The 13,346-nt window shown below is 44.7% G+C and overlaps 1 protein-coding gene across 3 annotated transcripts in view; it reads left to right on the top strand.

The window, feature by feature from the left end:
* TRAPPC10 (trafficking protein particle complex subunit 10) overlaps nt 1–12,836 on the top strand; it is a 407,991-nt gene extending 395,155 nt beyond the window's left edge. For all 3 annotated transcript variants that reach the window (XM_069202936.1, XM_069202937.1, XM_069202939.1), the window contains one exon: nt 9,165–12,836. In XM_069202936.1, coding sequence (XP_069059037.1) covers nt 9,165–9,403 — 239 coding nt within the window. In that variant the 3' untranslated portion in view covers nt 9,404–12,836. The remainder of the gene's footprint in view (nt 1–9,164) is intronic.
* The last annotated feature ends 510 nt before the right edge of the window (nt 12,837–13,346 follow it).

Here is a 13,346-nt window from a genome sequence, read left to right as displayed (position 1 = left end):
TCCATTTGGTTGAATTTGCAAAACGAAGAAAACTTTTTTCCTTTAAAAAAAAAAAAAAATCAGGGAAAAAAAACAGGGAATGGGGGGAGGGCATTAAGAAGAAATTAGAAAACTGATGAGGAACAAAATGGTCAAGTAATGGCGAGGGGAATGGAAAGACATTAGAATGTGTACTAAGATGGTTAGTATGTTTCTGCAGGGTTGAGATACTGTGCTATAGGTTAGCATACTCATTGTAGGGCATTGGTGCGATACAGGTATGAGGGTATGGAATAGATTGGTGTAGCGGAGCTATGATTTAGGCAGGGGTAAAGGTACTAGGAAGCATGCAAGAAGTATGACCTTGTAGGTAGTGAAGCACTGTGGTAGGATTCGGGAAAGGTACAAAAGTACAGACAGTTCTAATGGCACCAGGGTAAAAGCAGCCTAGAGGTACAAGCATGTAGCTAGGAATAGAGGTACAAGCATGTAGCTAGGAATAGAGGTACAAGCATGTAGCTAGGAATAGAGGTACAAGCATGTAGCTAGGAATAGAGGTACAAGCATGTAGCTAGGAATAGAGGTACAAGCATGTAGCTAGGAATAGAGGTACAAGCATGTAGCTAGGAATAGAGGTACAAGCATACAGCTAGGAATAGAGGTTCGAGCATACAGCTAGGAATAGAGGTTCGAGCATATAGATATGAATAGAGGTACGAGCATACAGCTAGGAATAGAGGTACGAGCATGCAGCTAGGAATAGAGGTACGAGCATGCAGCTAGGAATAGAGGTACGAGCATGCAGCTAGGAATAAAGGTACGAGCATGCAGCTAGGAATAAAGGTACGAGCATGCAGCTAGGAATAAAGGTACGAGCATGCAGCTAGGAATAAAGGTATGAGCGTGCAGCTAGGAATAAAGGTATGAGCGTGCAGCTAGGAATAGAGGTATGAGCATGCAGCTAGGAATAGAGGTATAAGCATACAGATAGGAATAGAGGTATAAGCATACAGATAGGAATAGAGGTACAGGCATACAGCTAGGAATAGAGGTATAAGCATATAGATAGGAATAGAGGTACAGGCATACAGCTAGGAATAGAGGTATAAGCATATAGATAGTAATAGAGGTACGACCATTCAGCTAGGAATAGAGGTATAAGCATACAGATAGGAATAGAGGTATAAGCATACAGATAGGAATAGAGGTATAAGCATACAGATAAGAATAGAGGTACACGCATACAGCTAGGAATAGAGGTATAAGCATATAGATAAGAATAGAGGTACGACCATTCAGCTAGGAATAGAGGTATAAGCGTACAGATAGGAATGGAGGTGCAAGCATAAAGCTAGGAATGGAGGTACAAGCGTACAGATAGGAATGGAGGTACAAGCATAAAGCTAGGAATGGAGGTACAAGCATACAGCTAGGAATAGAGCTATAAGCATACAGCTATGCGTAGAGCTATAAGCATACAGCTATGCGTAGAGGTATAAGCATGCAGCTAGGCTTAGAGGTATAAGCATGCAGCTGGGCGTAGAGGTATAAGCATGCAGCTAGGCGGAGTAGAGGTACGAGCATGCAGCTGGGAGTAGAGGTACGAGCATGCAGCTGGGAGTAGAGGTACGAGCATGCAGCTGGGAGTAGAGGTACGAGCATGCAGCTGGGAGTAGAGGTACGAGCATGCAGCTGGGAGTAGAGGTACGAGCATGCAGCTGGGAGTAGAGGTACGAGCATGCAGCTAGGAATAGAGGTACGAGCATGCGGCTAGGAATAGAGGTACGAGCATGCGGCTAGGAATAGAGGTACGAGCATACGGCTAGGAATAGAGGTACACTTATATTATTATTAGATATTTGTAGAGCGCATATAGAGCATACAGCTAGGAATCGAGGTACAAGCAATACAGCTAGGAATCGAGGTACAAGCATACAGCTAGGAATTGAGGTACAAGCATACAGCTAGGAATTGAGGTACAAGCATACAGCTAGGAATAGAGGTAAAAGCATACAGCTAGGAATAGGGGTAAAACCATACAGCTAGGACTAGAGGTACAGGCATACAGCTAGTAATAGAGGTACAAGCATACAGCTAGGAATAGAGGTACGAGCATACAGCTAGGAATGGAGGTACGAGCATACAGCTAGGAATGGAGGTACGAGCATACAGCTAGGAATGGAGGTACGAGCATACAGCTAGGAATGGAGGTACGAGCATACAGCTAGGAATGGAGGTACGAGCATACAGCTAGGAATGGAGGTACGAGCATACAGCTAGGGATGGAGGTACGAGCATACAGCTAGGGATGGAGGTACGAGCATCCAGCTAGGGATAGAGGTACGAGCATCCAGCTAGGGATAGAGGTACGAGCATCCAGCTAGGGATAGAGGTACGAGCATCCAGCTAGGGATAGAGGTACGAGCATCCAGCTAGGAATAGAGGTACGAGCATACAGCTAGGGATAGAGGCATGAGCATACAGCTAGGGATAGAGGTATAAGAATACAGCTAGAGGACAGCGTTAGTACTCGAGGAAAGAAGACACCATTTTATTACATAGAAGTGGCACTTGTATGTTAAACTAAAAGTTGCTTGTAGGTGTTGATGTGCTCAGCAGTGTCAGTCTGAGCCCCTACCATGGGTGGCCTGATGCATGTACACCATGTTTTGCAAACAGTGCGTAGACCACTTGTATAATATGAATGGTATGAGGCCAGGGAACGACCTGAGTGCACCCGCTCTAATGCTCATGAAGCATCTGGTTAATATTCAGTTGGCTTTAACAGCCCACACTGCTGAGATTAGAAGTTAGCTTGGTCCTGATGCACAATATTCTAGAGTGCTTCACTGCTGGAAGTCTTATGTGATTGCCGAGACAGCCAAAGCTGTGCACGGTGTCTGTGGGCTGCGTTGATGGATCTTCATAGATAGTCATAAGCATTCACTAGTCTTGTCCGCGAGTGGGATACCAGAGCACTTTAAATTATAAGTGTACGTGCAGCCAGAGATGCTGCAGTCTGTAGGGTCCTTTAAGCGAGCCTTCGGCACCCCTTGCCTGGGCTCTTTCTTCTGTCAGTTGTTGCCAGTTAAACCACCAACTCCAGTCTGTTTTGGAAGGAGTGAATCTGTAGAGTGCTGCTTGACAAAATGTATGTAACCCGATAGCCCCTTGAGGTAAGTGTAATGAGATGAGAGAACTCCAAGCCGACACAGCAGTCGGTTATGGCAGAATTAAGGTTTCCAAAGGCCCTACTACACCACTTAGTGGAAAAAATAAGGATTAAATATAGCTGAGGTAGCTGTATGTAGTCTGCAGAAAGCATATAGAGGCTTGATTGAAACGGATAAGTCCTCCTGTCTCAATACTAGAGTAAAGGAAGTGGAAACGTACACCACATCGCTGTTTGATATCTTGGGTGAAGCGACAGCAGATCGTTCTGACTTGGGTGGGCGCCATTGTCTGCACAGCCCATTCAAGCTATCTTTATCGGCAAAATGGCCAGCGTAAGTCAGAAAAGCTCTTAAGGTGGGAAAGAATTGTACCTGAATATGTTTACTAGTGATCCATCGGCCAGCTTCATCTTGTCCGCTACTGTTTTTGCTATTGTGCAGAATTCAACCACAGAGATGGAAGGAATATTGGGAGGCATGAATGTCACTCAATGCTCTGGGGATCCCTGCCTGTCGAGTTTGATAAGGTATAATCCCAAATTGGCTCCAGTGATACCTGCAAATGTAAATACTCATTATTGTAGGGGCTGACCCCTGACCGTCCGAGGCAGCCTTTGGTGACTCCTTTATTAAAGAAATCTTGCTTAAACTGCACTAGCTGTAGGCTGATTGCCTTTCTTACCACCTTGGACCTGCTGGTTCAAGCTCAAAGTAGTAGAGAACAGCTCCTGTGCCACTAGTCAGGAGATTTGTTTGGGTGTCCCACAGGTCTCTTCACCTTACGTGCATATATACACACTCTCTCTCTCACACACTCTCTCACACACACACACACTCTCACACACACCCACATTCTCTCTCACTCTCTCACTCTCTGTCTCTCACTCTCTCTCTCTCTCACTCACACACTCTCTCACACACACACACACACACAGTCTCTCTCTCTCTCTCTCACACACACACACACGCACACTCTCTCTCTCTCTCTCTCTGTTCTTTTTGGGTGCACTGGGCCAAAATTGTAAATGTGCACAAATGGTATCCAGCTGCTGGTTATCCCTCTGTGTCGACGTTGAGGGTTCCAGACCCTTGGCAAGCATTTTTGATGCAATCAAAGGGTAGATGCACTCAAATCGGCTGGTTTTGCTCACCAGTAAAGAGCCTTGAACCCTGTAGACCATGGTAGGCAATCCCTGGACATGGGATCGGAAATGCCATAAAGATACAGTTGAATAATGTAGATGGAGGGATGACACATGTTGCAGGGGACAGTGGTGGAATGTGGTCCATCTCCTGCCAAGGGCAGTCTGGCAGTTTTTAAGAGTAGGTTAAAAACATATTTGTTTGTCAGTTGACTTCAGTCCAGGTGATTTCTCTGTGTCAGAGTGCTGTCTAAGAAGAGAAGTCTTGTAGATGTGTCCACGTCTGAAGGATGTGAAAAGCTGGCATATCAGGGCCAGGTGTGCGCTAGCTGGCTGTGCTCCTCTGTGCAGGCGTGACGCCAAGGCAACATTCAGCATTGAAGCAGTGCTAACTCTGAAGGCTTCCTGTGACATCAAAGCACAGAAAACTGACCCCGAATATTCCGAGATATATTAGCTGGGAAGGCCAGCTGAAATTACAATCATTCCTCTTTCTCCATTTGCAGTACCTCACTAATTATCCATTGAAGCTTTACCACAGGAGGTGGGCTTCCAGGTGTGGCCCTGCCAGCACGTTCATTGAGTGATGCAAACAAATGTTTGCTACTGACTTACTGTATGCACATGAGGCCTTGCATGCCAGCTCGCGTATAAATATGGAACTGCACGAAGACTGGTCTGCAAGGCCTTGGGTGCATCGAGGAGAAGAAGGAAAAGTGATGGGGGATAAGTTCAAAAAGGTTGTGGTCCCCTTTACTACAAAACCCACTGAATGGATTTAAACCAAACTTGGTGTGGCTCTGGAACCTAAGTCTGCAGAATTCATTTCAAGGGTTTGGTAATTCTGTCTAATAGTTTTTGAGATGCTACTGTTACAAATGATGACTAGGTGAGCTTGAAAGGGGTAAGACTTTTCTAGCTCTGTTTGACCACACTTGGCATGTTGTGCTTACTCTTGTTCTCTGCAGATTGTGCAGACCCATCAAGGGAAGCTCCAGTTAAAAAAGGCTGTAGGGAGGGTAAAAAGGGCACTTTTGCTAATTGTGCTAATAGTTTGTGCATATTCATCGCAAGGTACTCAAAGTTTACAATAGTTTTCTGTCAGTATGTCATGTCAGGTTTTGTGCCAACCCATCAAGGGGACAAGAAGATTTCCATTTGTGGAACTCTTTGGCACTGTTTGTTGAATTTTCACAAAATTTGCCAGAGCCTTACTCTCTACGTAGCTTACCCTTGGTGTTTTCACCAGCGTCTAGGTCCGTCAGTAGGTGGGGGCCTCATCTTTTTGGGGAATATATTTATCGATGCATATATGTATATAGTACATGTTTGCACAAGCAGCAGTCATATAAAACCCATACGTAGTGGGCAAAATATGGAAACTATTTCACAATTCCCTGTGAAGTATGAATTTCACCATCCTGACAGCTCCCAAACCAGAGTTTAGGACTATTGGGATTACGCAGCATGGGGGCGGAGGGCAAATTATGCAGCAATACAACACAAATTAATTACACATCTGGCAGTATTATTTTTATCTGTTTAAACTAGAAACACTTTTTGTGAAATCTGCAAATTATTTGGTAAATTATGACTAATCTGCAGCTCCAGTCGCAGAATCGCATAGGTCTACTGGTTCTCATCGATGTACACTAATAAACTATTGAAAGGTAAACATAATCCAAGCATTCTAATTCCAATCAGTGCCCAGTGTTACCTGCACTTAGAGGCAAACAGCTTTCTCAGGACAACTACGTCCAAAAACAGGTCATCTAAAAATCACATGATGGTAAGGTGTGTTATATGGTCCTATTCAATATCTCAGGTTTGGTGACATTTAAAAATCACTCTGCCTTTGGCCTCGTAGTTAGTCACCATGCCACATTTTTTATTGCAGTATTGGATCATATAACACGTTTACCCATTATGTATTTAATAAAAATATGTTTTCACAAAAAGAAAAAGGTTAAAGTGCAGTTAGTTAACCATTGAAAATTACCAGTTATATTTTACTAAGCGAACTATAACGTGTGCCATCCCATGCTCTACAATAAGAACTTAAAAAACAAAAACAGATTGAGAGCACCTTGCTTCCTGGGCCTGGTGGGAAGGTACCAATCCCACAGGCCAAAAAGTTTTTTTTTTTTTTTTTTTTTACTACGATACAGCCTGCCATTTCAGGACCCCTTGGACCCAGGCAGGGACTTCCCTGCGCAGAGAGGGTGTTGAAGTCTTCCCTGCACTCAATCTTTAGGGCAGGGAATAGCAGAATCCCCAGGGAGGTGGGGTCCCGGGACACTGCTACCATTGGGCCCCGGAGGAAGGTTCTCCAAGGCCATTGGATGGCTTGGGGATGGTGGGCCCCACCCCCTTTTCCATATTAAAAATACACCGCCCCCTCGCTCCCCAAATAAAAAAACCTTTGGGCCTCGGGGATGGGGTTCCCGGCACCTGTGAAAAGCTCTGAGAAGGGGCTGCACAATTCCCCCAAATAAAAGAACAAACAAAGGGCTGGGAGAGATGGGGTCCCCAGGGCCCCCCAAAAGGGCCCTCTTCCCAAATACAATATACAGCAGTGAGTGTGTAATGAGCGGAGTAGCCAGGCCCTGTGCCCAACCCCACGCGTGGCTGAAGGCGCTGTGCAACGGGGGTAGGAGCAGGGCCTGACCGCAGGCTTAACTAACAAAACAACTGAAATGTACCAATTACAGTTATCTCAAGCAACTATAACTCGAACCCTAAAGTAACTAAACTCGTGTGCTAACCATGCACTGCTAATTACTACACAAATTACATCACTCTTGAAATGTTCTGTGCTCACTGATAGCATCACTGCAATGGCATCATTGATGACACTATGCATAGCCGGGCACGAGTTATAATTACTTGTGAATAGACTTTTAAAAGTTTTAAGTCTACACAGTTATTCTCTAAAGAGCTCTTCAGAGAACATCAAACTCTTAGATCAGTTGAGTGGCAAAAGCATTATCAGTCCACCAAGAAAAACCTAGAAACTGTACGCAACATACATACAAACAAGGCCCAAGCAAACTTCCTCAGCTCAGAAATCAGCTTAGCCCAGACTCGTACTAGAAGGCTCTTTAGCTTTCTCAAAAAATGATGTAATCCACCAGCTGCTCATAGTACTTCTAACAGAGAAGACGTGCAAGAAATCTCCCTATTCTTTGACAACAAACATAGTTTTCACTCGCCACAACTAAATCAAAAATGTAACTAGGTGCCCAGAAGGCCTAAACAACTTCCACCCCATGTCTAATCTTGAAAGTGTGTGTGTGTGGCATTTCTGTTGCGTGCACCTATCCAAGAGGCAATGGAGCGCTATGCAGAGTCAAAGACCAGCATGAGGCAACAAGGATAAGAGGTTGCTGGTTTGTGGATGGTTAATGTTTTTTGATGTAAGATGCCATCCTTAACTAGACAGCAGAAACTGTGATAGTGAAACCGTAGTTAGTTAATTTACACTTTTTTATAATTCTTATAAACTTTTTTTATTGACATTATCAAAAGTAAATTTACTTGTAAGCATACCACAGAGGTCAATTGTATATCTGCCGAGTTGTTACCTAAACACCTTCACTAAACATTTTTGCCTAGATAGTGTTGGAATGCAACAAGCTAGAGTCAGATAAATTATCGTCAGAACTTTCTTTCGGACCCCTGCGCCATTCACTGGCTAACCACCACTTGGGGAGTGTGGCTTTACCGTAGATGCACAGCATGTGTATCAACAGCCACACGCTTCAAACGGATTGCGTTATTTGTCCTGTAAGCATCTGTTTCTTGCATGTAGTACTGTAGATTCACATTCGCCCACCTGCCTCCCTGGAAGTCAGTGTTTGCTACTTATATCTTCGGCTAATACAAATATTTACATGGCACGCATAGTCCCTATACTATCTTCCTCACTACTCCATACTTCCATCCGCTGTGCGGAACATATTCTAACAATTGAGTCGGTGCCCGTGCATGTTTACAACTAGAGGAAGAGTCACTGATACCTCCTGACACAAAATACTTAGTTGCAGCAGTCTGAGTACAACACTAAATAGCAGGCGTATGCAGAGCGTGTGAATCTACAGCACTGCATGCAACTGCCAGAGATTTCTAGTTTGCACTTAGGTACTTGACTGTCAAAATCTTCCACCCCCCTTTTTATTGATGAGGCCACAATACCTTATACTATATATTATTATTCATATTTTGAATCTTTGTATTACTAGTCCCTGTTTATGTAAAGCTCTCTGCTACCTTAGTGGATCTGGTTAGTGCAGTAGAAAACTGCAGATAAATATGTGCAGTTCTCCAACTGTGGTATCCTTCATAATCACATGTAGCCCTTGCTGACTGGGCTCATCTGATCATATGCCATTTGTGTTCTTGCGTAAAAAAATAGTCTTCAATTCCGTTTGGGGGATGAGCGAAGGTAGACCCACTCTGATTGGCTGAGTGAAACAGCCAGACAGAGGGGGATGGGCTGCACAATAAAGCTCAATAATGTGCAGTGATGCTACATGAGCTTTCAAATTTTCAAAAAAAGTTGATGAAACGTGTAATTTAAAAAACAGAACCAAGTGCAACTTTTATAGATTTTATTTCTGGTGAAGCACACTTATCAGTACTTTATTATTTTCTTACTTGTCTTGCATGTAATTGTGAAAGACGCAAATATTTCTCGCAACCTTGAAAATCCTCTTTGGCGTGTCTTGTAGTATACCAATTTTTAGCATACCTCAAAGAGAACACCAAGAAGGGGGTATGTTTATTAACAGACGCATTTATTGAGAATTGTTTCTTGTGTGCGACCTTTCTTCAATGACATATTTTTTACTAAAAATATTTTGCTTTACAGACAGCTGGATCGAAAATGATAACCTCTCTCTGGACAAGAACTTGGACGATCAGGCTGATACCAGCAGCATCAAAAGCCGAAGCAGCGTACACTCTGCTACGAGTGGGGAGCAAAAGGGCCTTCCCATGCCCCGGCTGCAGTCCTTCTCGCCCGGGCAGGTCAGCAACTCCAGTGCAGGCATGCAAGTGCTAGTTATCCCCAGCAAGGATGACCATGTGCTGGAGGTGAATGTCACATGACTGGGCCTGTTCTGTGATTGACAAACATTTGATGCTGGATAATATGAAATGCACTTTAAAGGACCCGTACCTGACTGTCCTGCATCCTAACAATGTATCCCTTCGTCGGATTTGCTCCATGTTCCTCTCTCCTTCTAATATGGAACAGATGAAGACACATCAGGCCATTGCTTGTACTATATGCTCATCGTGACCTATGCGTGGCAGCGGTCCAAAACCTGGAGCATCCAGCCTTGTTCTACTTAATCATACAACATGGACTGTGTGCGTGGCAGTGGTGCAGTGCCTGGAGCATCCAGCCATCATCTGCACTTAATCATACATCACGGCCGTCACTTGGTCGTGGTCCGGTTCCTGGAGCATCCAGACATGTCTACTTAATCATTCATCATGACCTGCTTGAGGCAGTGGTCCTATGCCTGGAGCATCAAGTCTTCTTATATACTTAATCATGCATCATGACTTGCGTATGGCAGCTGTCCTACGTTTGTTTGTTTACGACTTGTCTCATTTTGGTGGGTGGTGGTAAGCTTATGATGGGCAGATGTTGCAGTTTCATAGTCCATCCTTGGGTGATGTTTGTCAATGAAACTCAAGTTTGTTCGAAGTGAACTCTGCCTTCTGCCGTTGATGGCATACTCCACCTGCCACGATTGAGTTCAAGAGTTGGTTAAACATTCTTCATTGGCAGGAAACGTCTGTAGTATAATGGCAAGGGTCTTTTAGGCCTAAACGTATACAAGGATACATTTGTGCCCAATGCCCCTGCAGCACAGTGGATGGAATACTCATAGGCCATCACTACCCCTGCCTAAGACAGTAATGAAAGTTACATGGAATAGTACCTAACCTCTTTACTAGACTCCTCTAAAGTCCAGACTTGCAAGCAAATACCCTGGCGAGATTGAATGTCCTAGTATCCCTTATCTAGCCTCTAGCTAGAGAGCTCCAAAGAATATACTGACACTCACTCCTCCACCTACCCCAATTGACAAGGGTTGGAAGGAATTTTCTAGCCCTTTCCTGAACGGTTGATATATCAGGAAATGTATCAGAAACCTGTCTACCCTCAGTTAAAAAAGTGTGTGAGCAGAGATTTCTTAAAAGCATGATATGTGGGTGGGTAAGAATATTGCAGAAGCGTGCCCCAGACTCGTGTGAGACGGAGAAAAACCGTAGTTTCAAGGGCCATGTTTCTTAACGCGCAGTTTGAATTGCGGTGAAAAACTTGTCCCAAAAATCCTGCAGTGAAATGAAGATATGTTCATCATCAAGTCTGTTGACATGTAGAAGGAAATATTTCAATAGTGCTTCTTTATCTGGAGCTGGGCATAGCCAGTAGCCAAATGTGAGAGCGGAGTGTTCCTAATCCCACAGAAGTCACCGGGCCTAGCCTGCGGCCAGATGAGAGGCTAGAATGGTTTTAGACCTCCGAAGTCAACTGTCCTAGCCTGCTGCTGGGTGAAAGGGTAGAATGTTCTAAAGCATCTCAGAAGTCGGATGCCTAGCCTGCCGCCAGGTGAGAGGGTAGAATGGTTTTTAGATCTCAGAAATCAACTGGCCTAGCCTGTTGCCGGGTGAGAGGGTAGAATGGTCTAAAGATTCTCAGAAGTCAACTGGTCTAGCCTACTGCTGGGTGAAACTGTAAAATGGTCTAAAGGATCTCAGAAGGCAGATGGCCTAGCCTGCTGCCAGGTGAGAGGGTAGAATGGTTTTAAAGATCTCAGAAGTCACCGGCCCTAGCCTGCTGCTGGGCGAAAGGGTAGAATGATCTAAAAGATCTCAGATGTCAACTTGCCTAGACTCCAGCCATTAGGGATAGAATGGTGTAAAACATCACAGTAATGTATTGGACCAAGTCTGCAACCATATGCAGGTTAGAATGTCCTAGAAGCTCACAAAAGTGAACTAACCTAAACTGCAGCCAAAATATAGTAGAATCATCTAAACATTCAAAAAGCGAACAGGCCTAGCCTCCAGCCAGGAGAGAGTAAGAATGTTCTAAAAGCTCACAGTAGAGTACTGGACCTAGCCTGTGGCCATATGAAAGGGTACAGTGTTCTAGAAGCTCTCATAAGTGAACTGGACCAGTCTGTGGCTATATGAGAGAGTAGAATGTTCTAGAAGATCATAGAAGTGAACTGGACTAGCCAGTGGCGAGAGGAGGGGGTAGACTGCTGTGAAATTTCACAGAAGTGAGCAAGACCTAACCTGCATCCAGATGATAGGCCAGGATGTTCTAAAAGATCACATAAGTCAGCTGAACCTAAGCTGCAGCCGGTTGAGAGGGTAGACTATTGTAAAAGATCACAGAAGTGAACTGTCCTAGACTGCAGCCAGCTGAGAGGGTAGAAGCATCTCAAAGATCAGATGTCACCAGGGCCTAGCCTGCAGCCAGATGAGGGTAGGAGGTTCTAGAAGCTCTCAGAAGTGAACTTTCCTAGCTGCAGCCAGAAGAGAGGGTAGAATGTTCTAGAACCTCACAGAAATGAACTGGACTAGCCTGCTGCCAGATGAGTGGTTAAGAGGGAATGGTCTAGAAGATCTGATACCAGCTAGGACATGGATGGAATGTGGCAATGAATGCTGAGAAGCTTCTCTGCAGATGGGCACATAGAAGAGGGTAAGTGTGGTGAGAGCATAGGACCAAGCGTTAAACCTCCACTTTGTAGGAAGAGCCTAATTCAACCGCTCTGTACAACTGGAGGCGAGGGATCATTCCAGACATAGGCATAGAAATGGAGCAGGCCTGAGCCAGAATGTGTGAAGATGGGGTGTCTCCTGACATTTTGTGCAGATAGATCTTAAGTAAGCAGAGATTGGAAGAGGGTGGGAGGGTATTAACTGGAAGACCCCATACAGTCAGTTTGGCTCAAATAGCAGTTCTGTGAGAGGGTGGGGCAGAATGTTCCAAAGAGTTTCTGTAGCCAGAACCGGGTGCAGCTGGAAGTATATCACAGGGAGGATGGGAGTTTACTAGAGGCCATGTGCAGTCAGAGCTGGGCTCAGACTGCAGTGCTCTGAGCAGGGTAAAAGGTTCACTGCTCCACTGTAGTCATAACTGACCAATGCTGTGTGTTTGTTTTGATTGATGACCTCCCTGGAGCAATTCACCTGTAATTTCGTGTATGTGGTAACTGTGATGTTCCTGGCAAGAAAGGAAGCAGCCTATTTGGCCAGGAGATGAGGGTGTCTAGGTTGAAGGAACCCTTCTTCTCCTTGTGTTATCATGCCTTCAACAGCCATCAGGGAACCCATGGACTCAGTATCCAATGGAAACTGCCTCCGCGTCTGGATTGAGGACAGTTCATACGGATGAAAATGACAAAAGTGTTAAATGTTTTAAAAATGTTCTTGCTCCAAGTCCCTTCCCTTACCAAGCCTACTCTTAAAGATACGGAAAATTTACTGGTAAAGTCTTGACTGGAAACTATTTTGTCTGTGTGCTTGTAATTCTTCAAACTGTTGCAAGGGCTCCGGTGGGAGTGAGGCCCAAAACCTTTTACTAAGGAGCTAATTGTATCCACGCATAAGACCTGTCTGTCAGTAGGCTTGGCCACCCCTGCGTAATGCCTGTCCAGGGGCATGGGTACAGCCAGTTGATTGTGTAGCAGCACTAACAGGTGAAACCCCAATAATTAGCAAAAGTGATTGGTTGAAGTGTGGCCAGGGCCTTAGTATAAGGGCACAAGATTAGAACACGGCAGGATGGTGGTGAGTAGACACCACAGTAGGGTGGATGAGTCTGATAACCGGGTAGTGAGCAGAGGAATGAAGAACAAAGCAAAGGTTAGGCAGATTGATGACTAGAGGTTGGAACAAAATGAGGGAGGTAAAGCTACAAGCCTGTGAGCAAGAGTGATGGCTAGATTTGGGAGCAGAATAAGGGGTAAAGCATCAATGATGTCGTGGTAAAGAAGACAAAGTTAGACGTTTCTGCTGT

This window comes from Pleurodeles waltl, chromosome 8 (genome assembly GCF_031143425.1).
Source record: "Pleurodeles waltl isolate 20211129_DDA chromosome 8, aPleWal1.hap1.20221129, whole genome shotgun sequence".
Taxonomy (NCBI): domain Eukaryota; kingdom Metazoa; phylum Chordata; class Amphibia; order Caudata; family Salamandridae; genus Pleurodeles; species Pleurodeles waltl.
The sequence above is the reverse complement of the archived record's forward strand: the minus strand, read 5'-3'. Positions and strand labels throughout refer to the sequence as shown.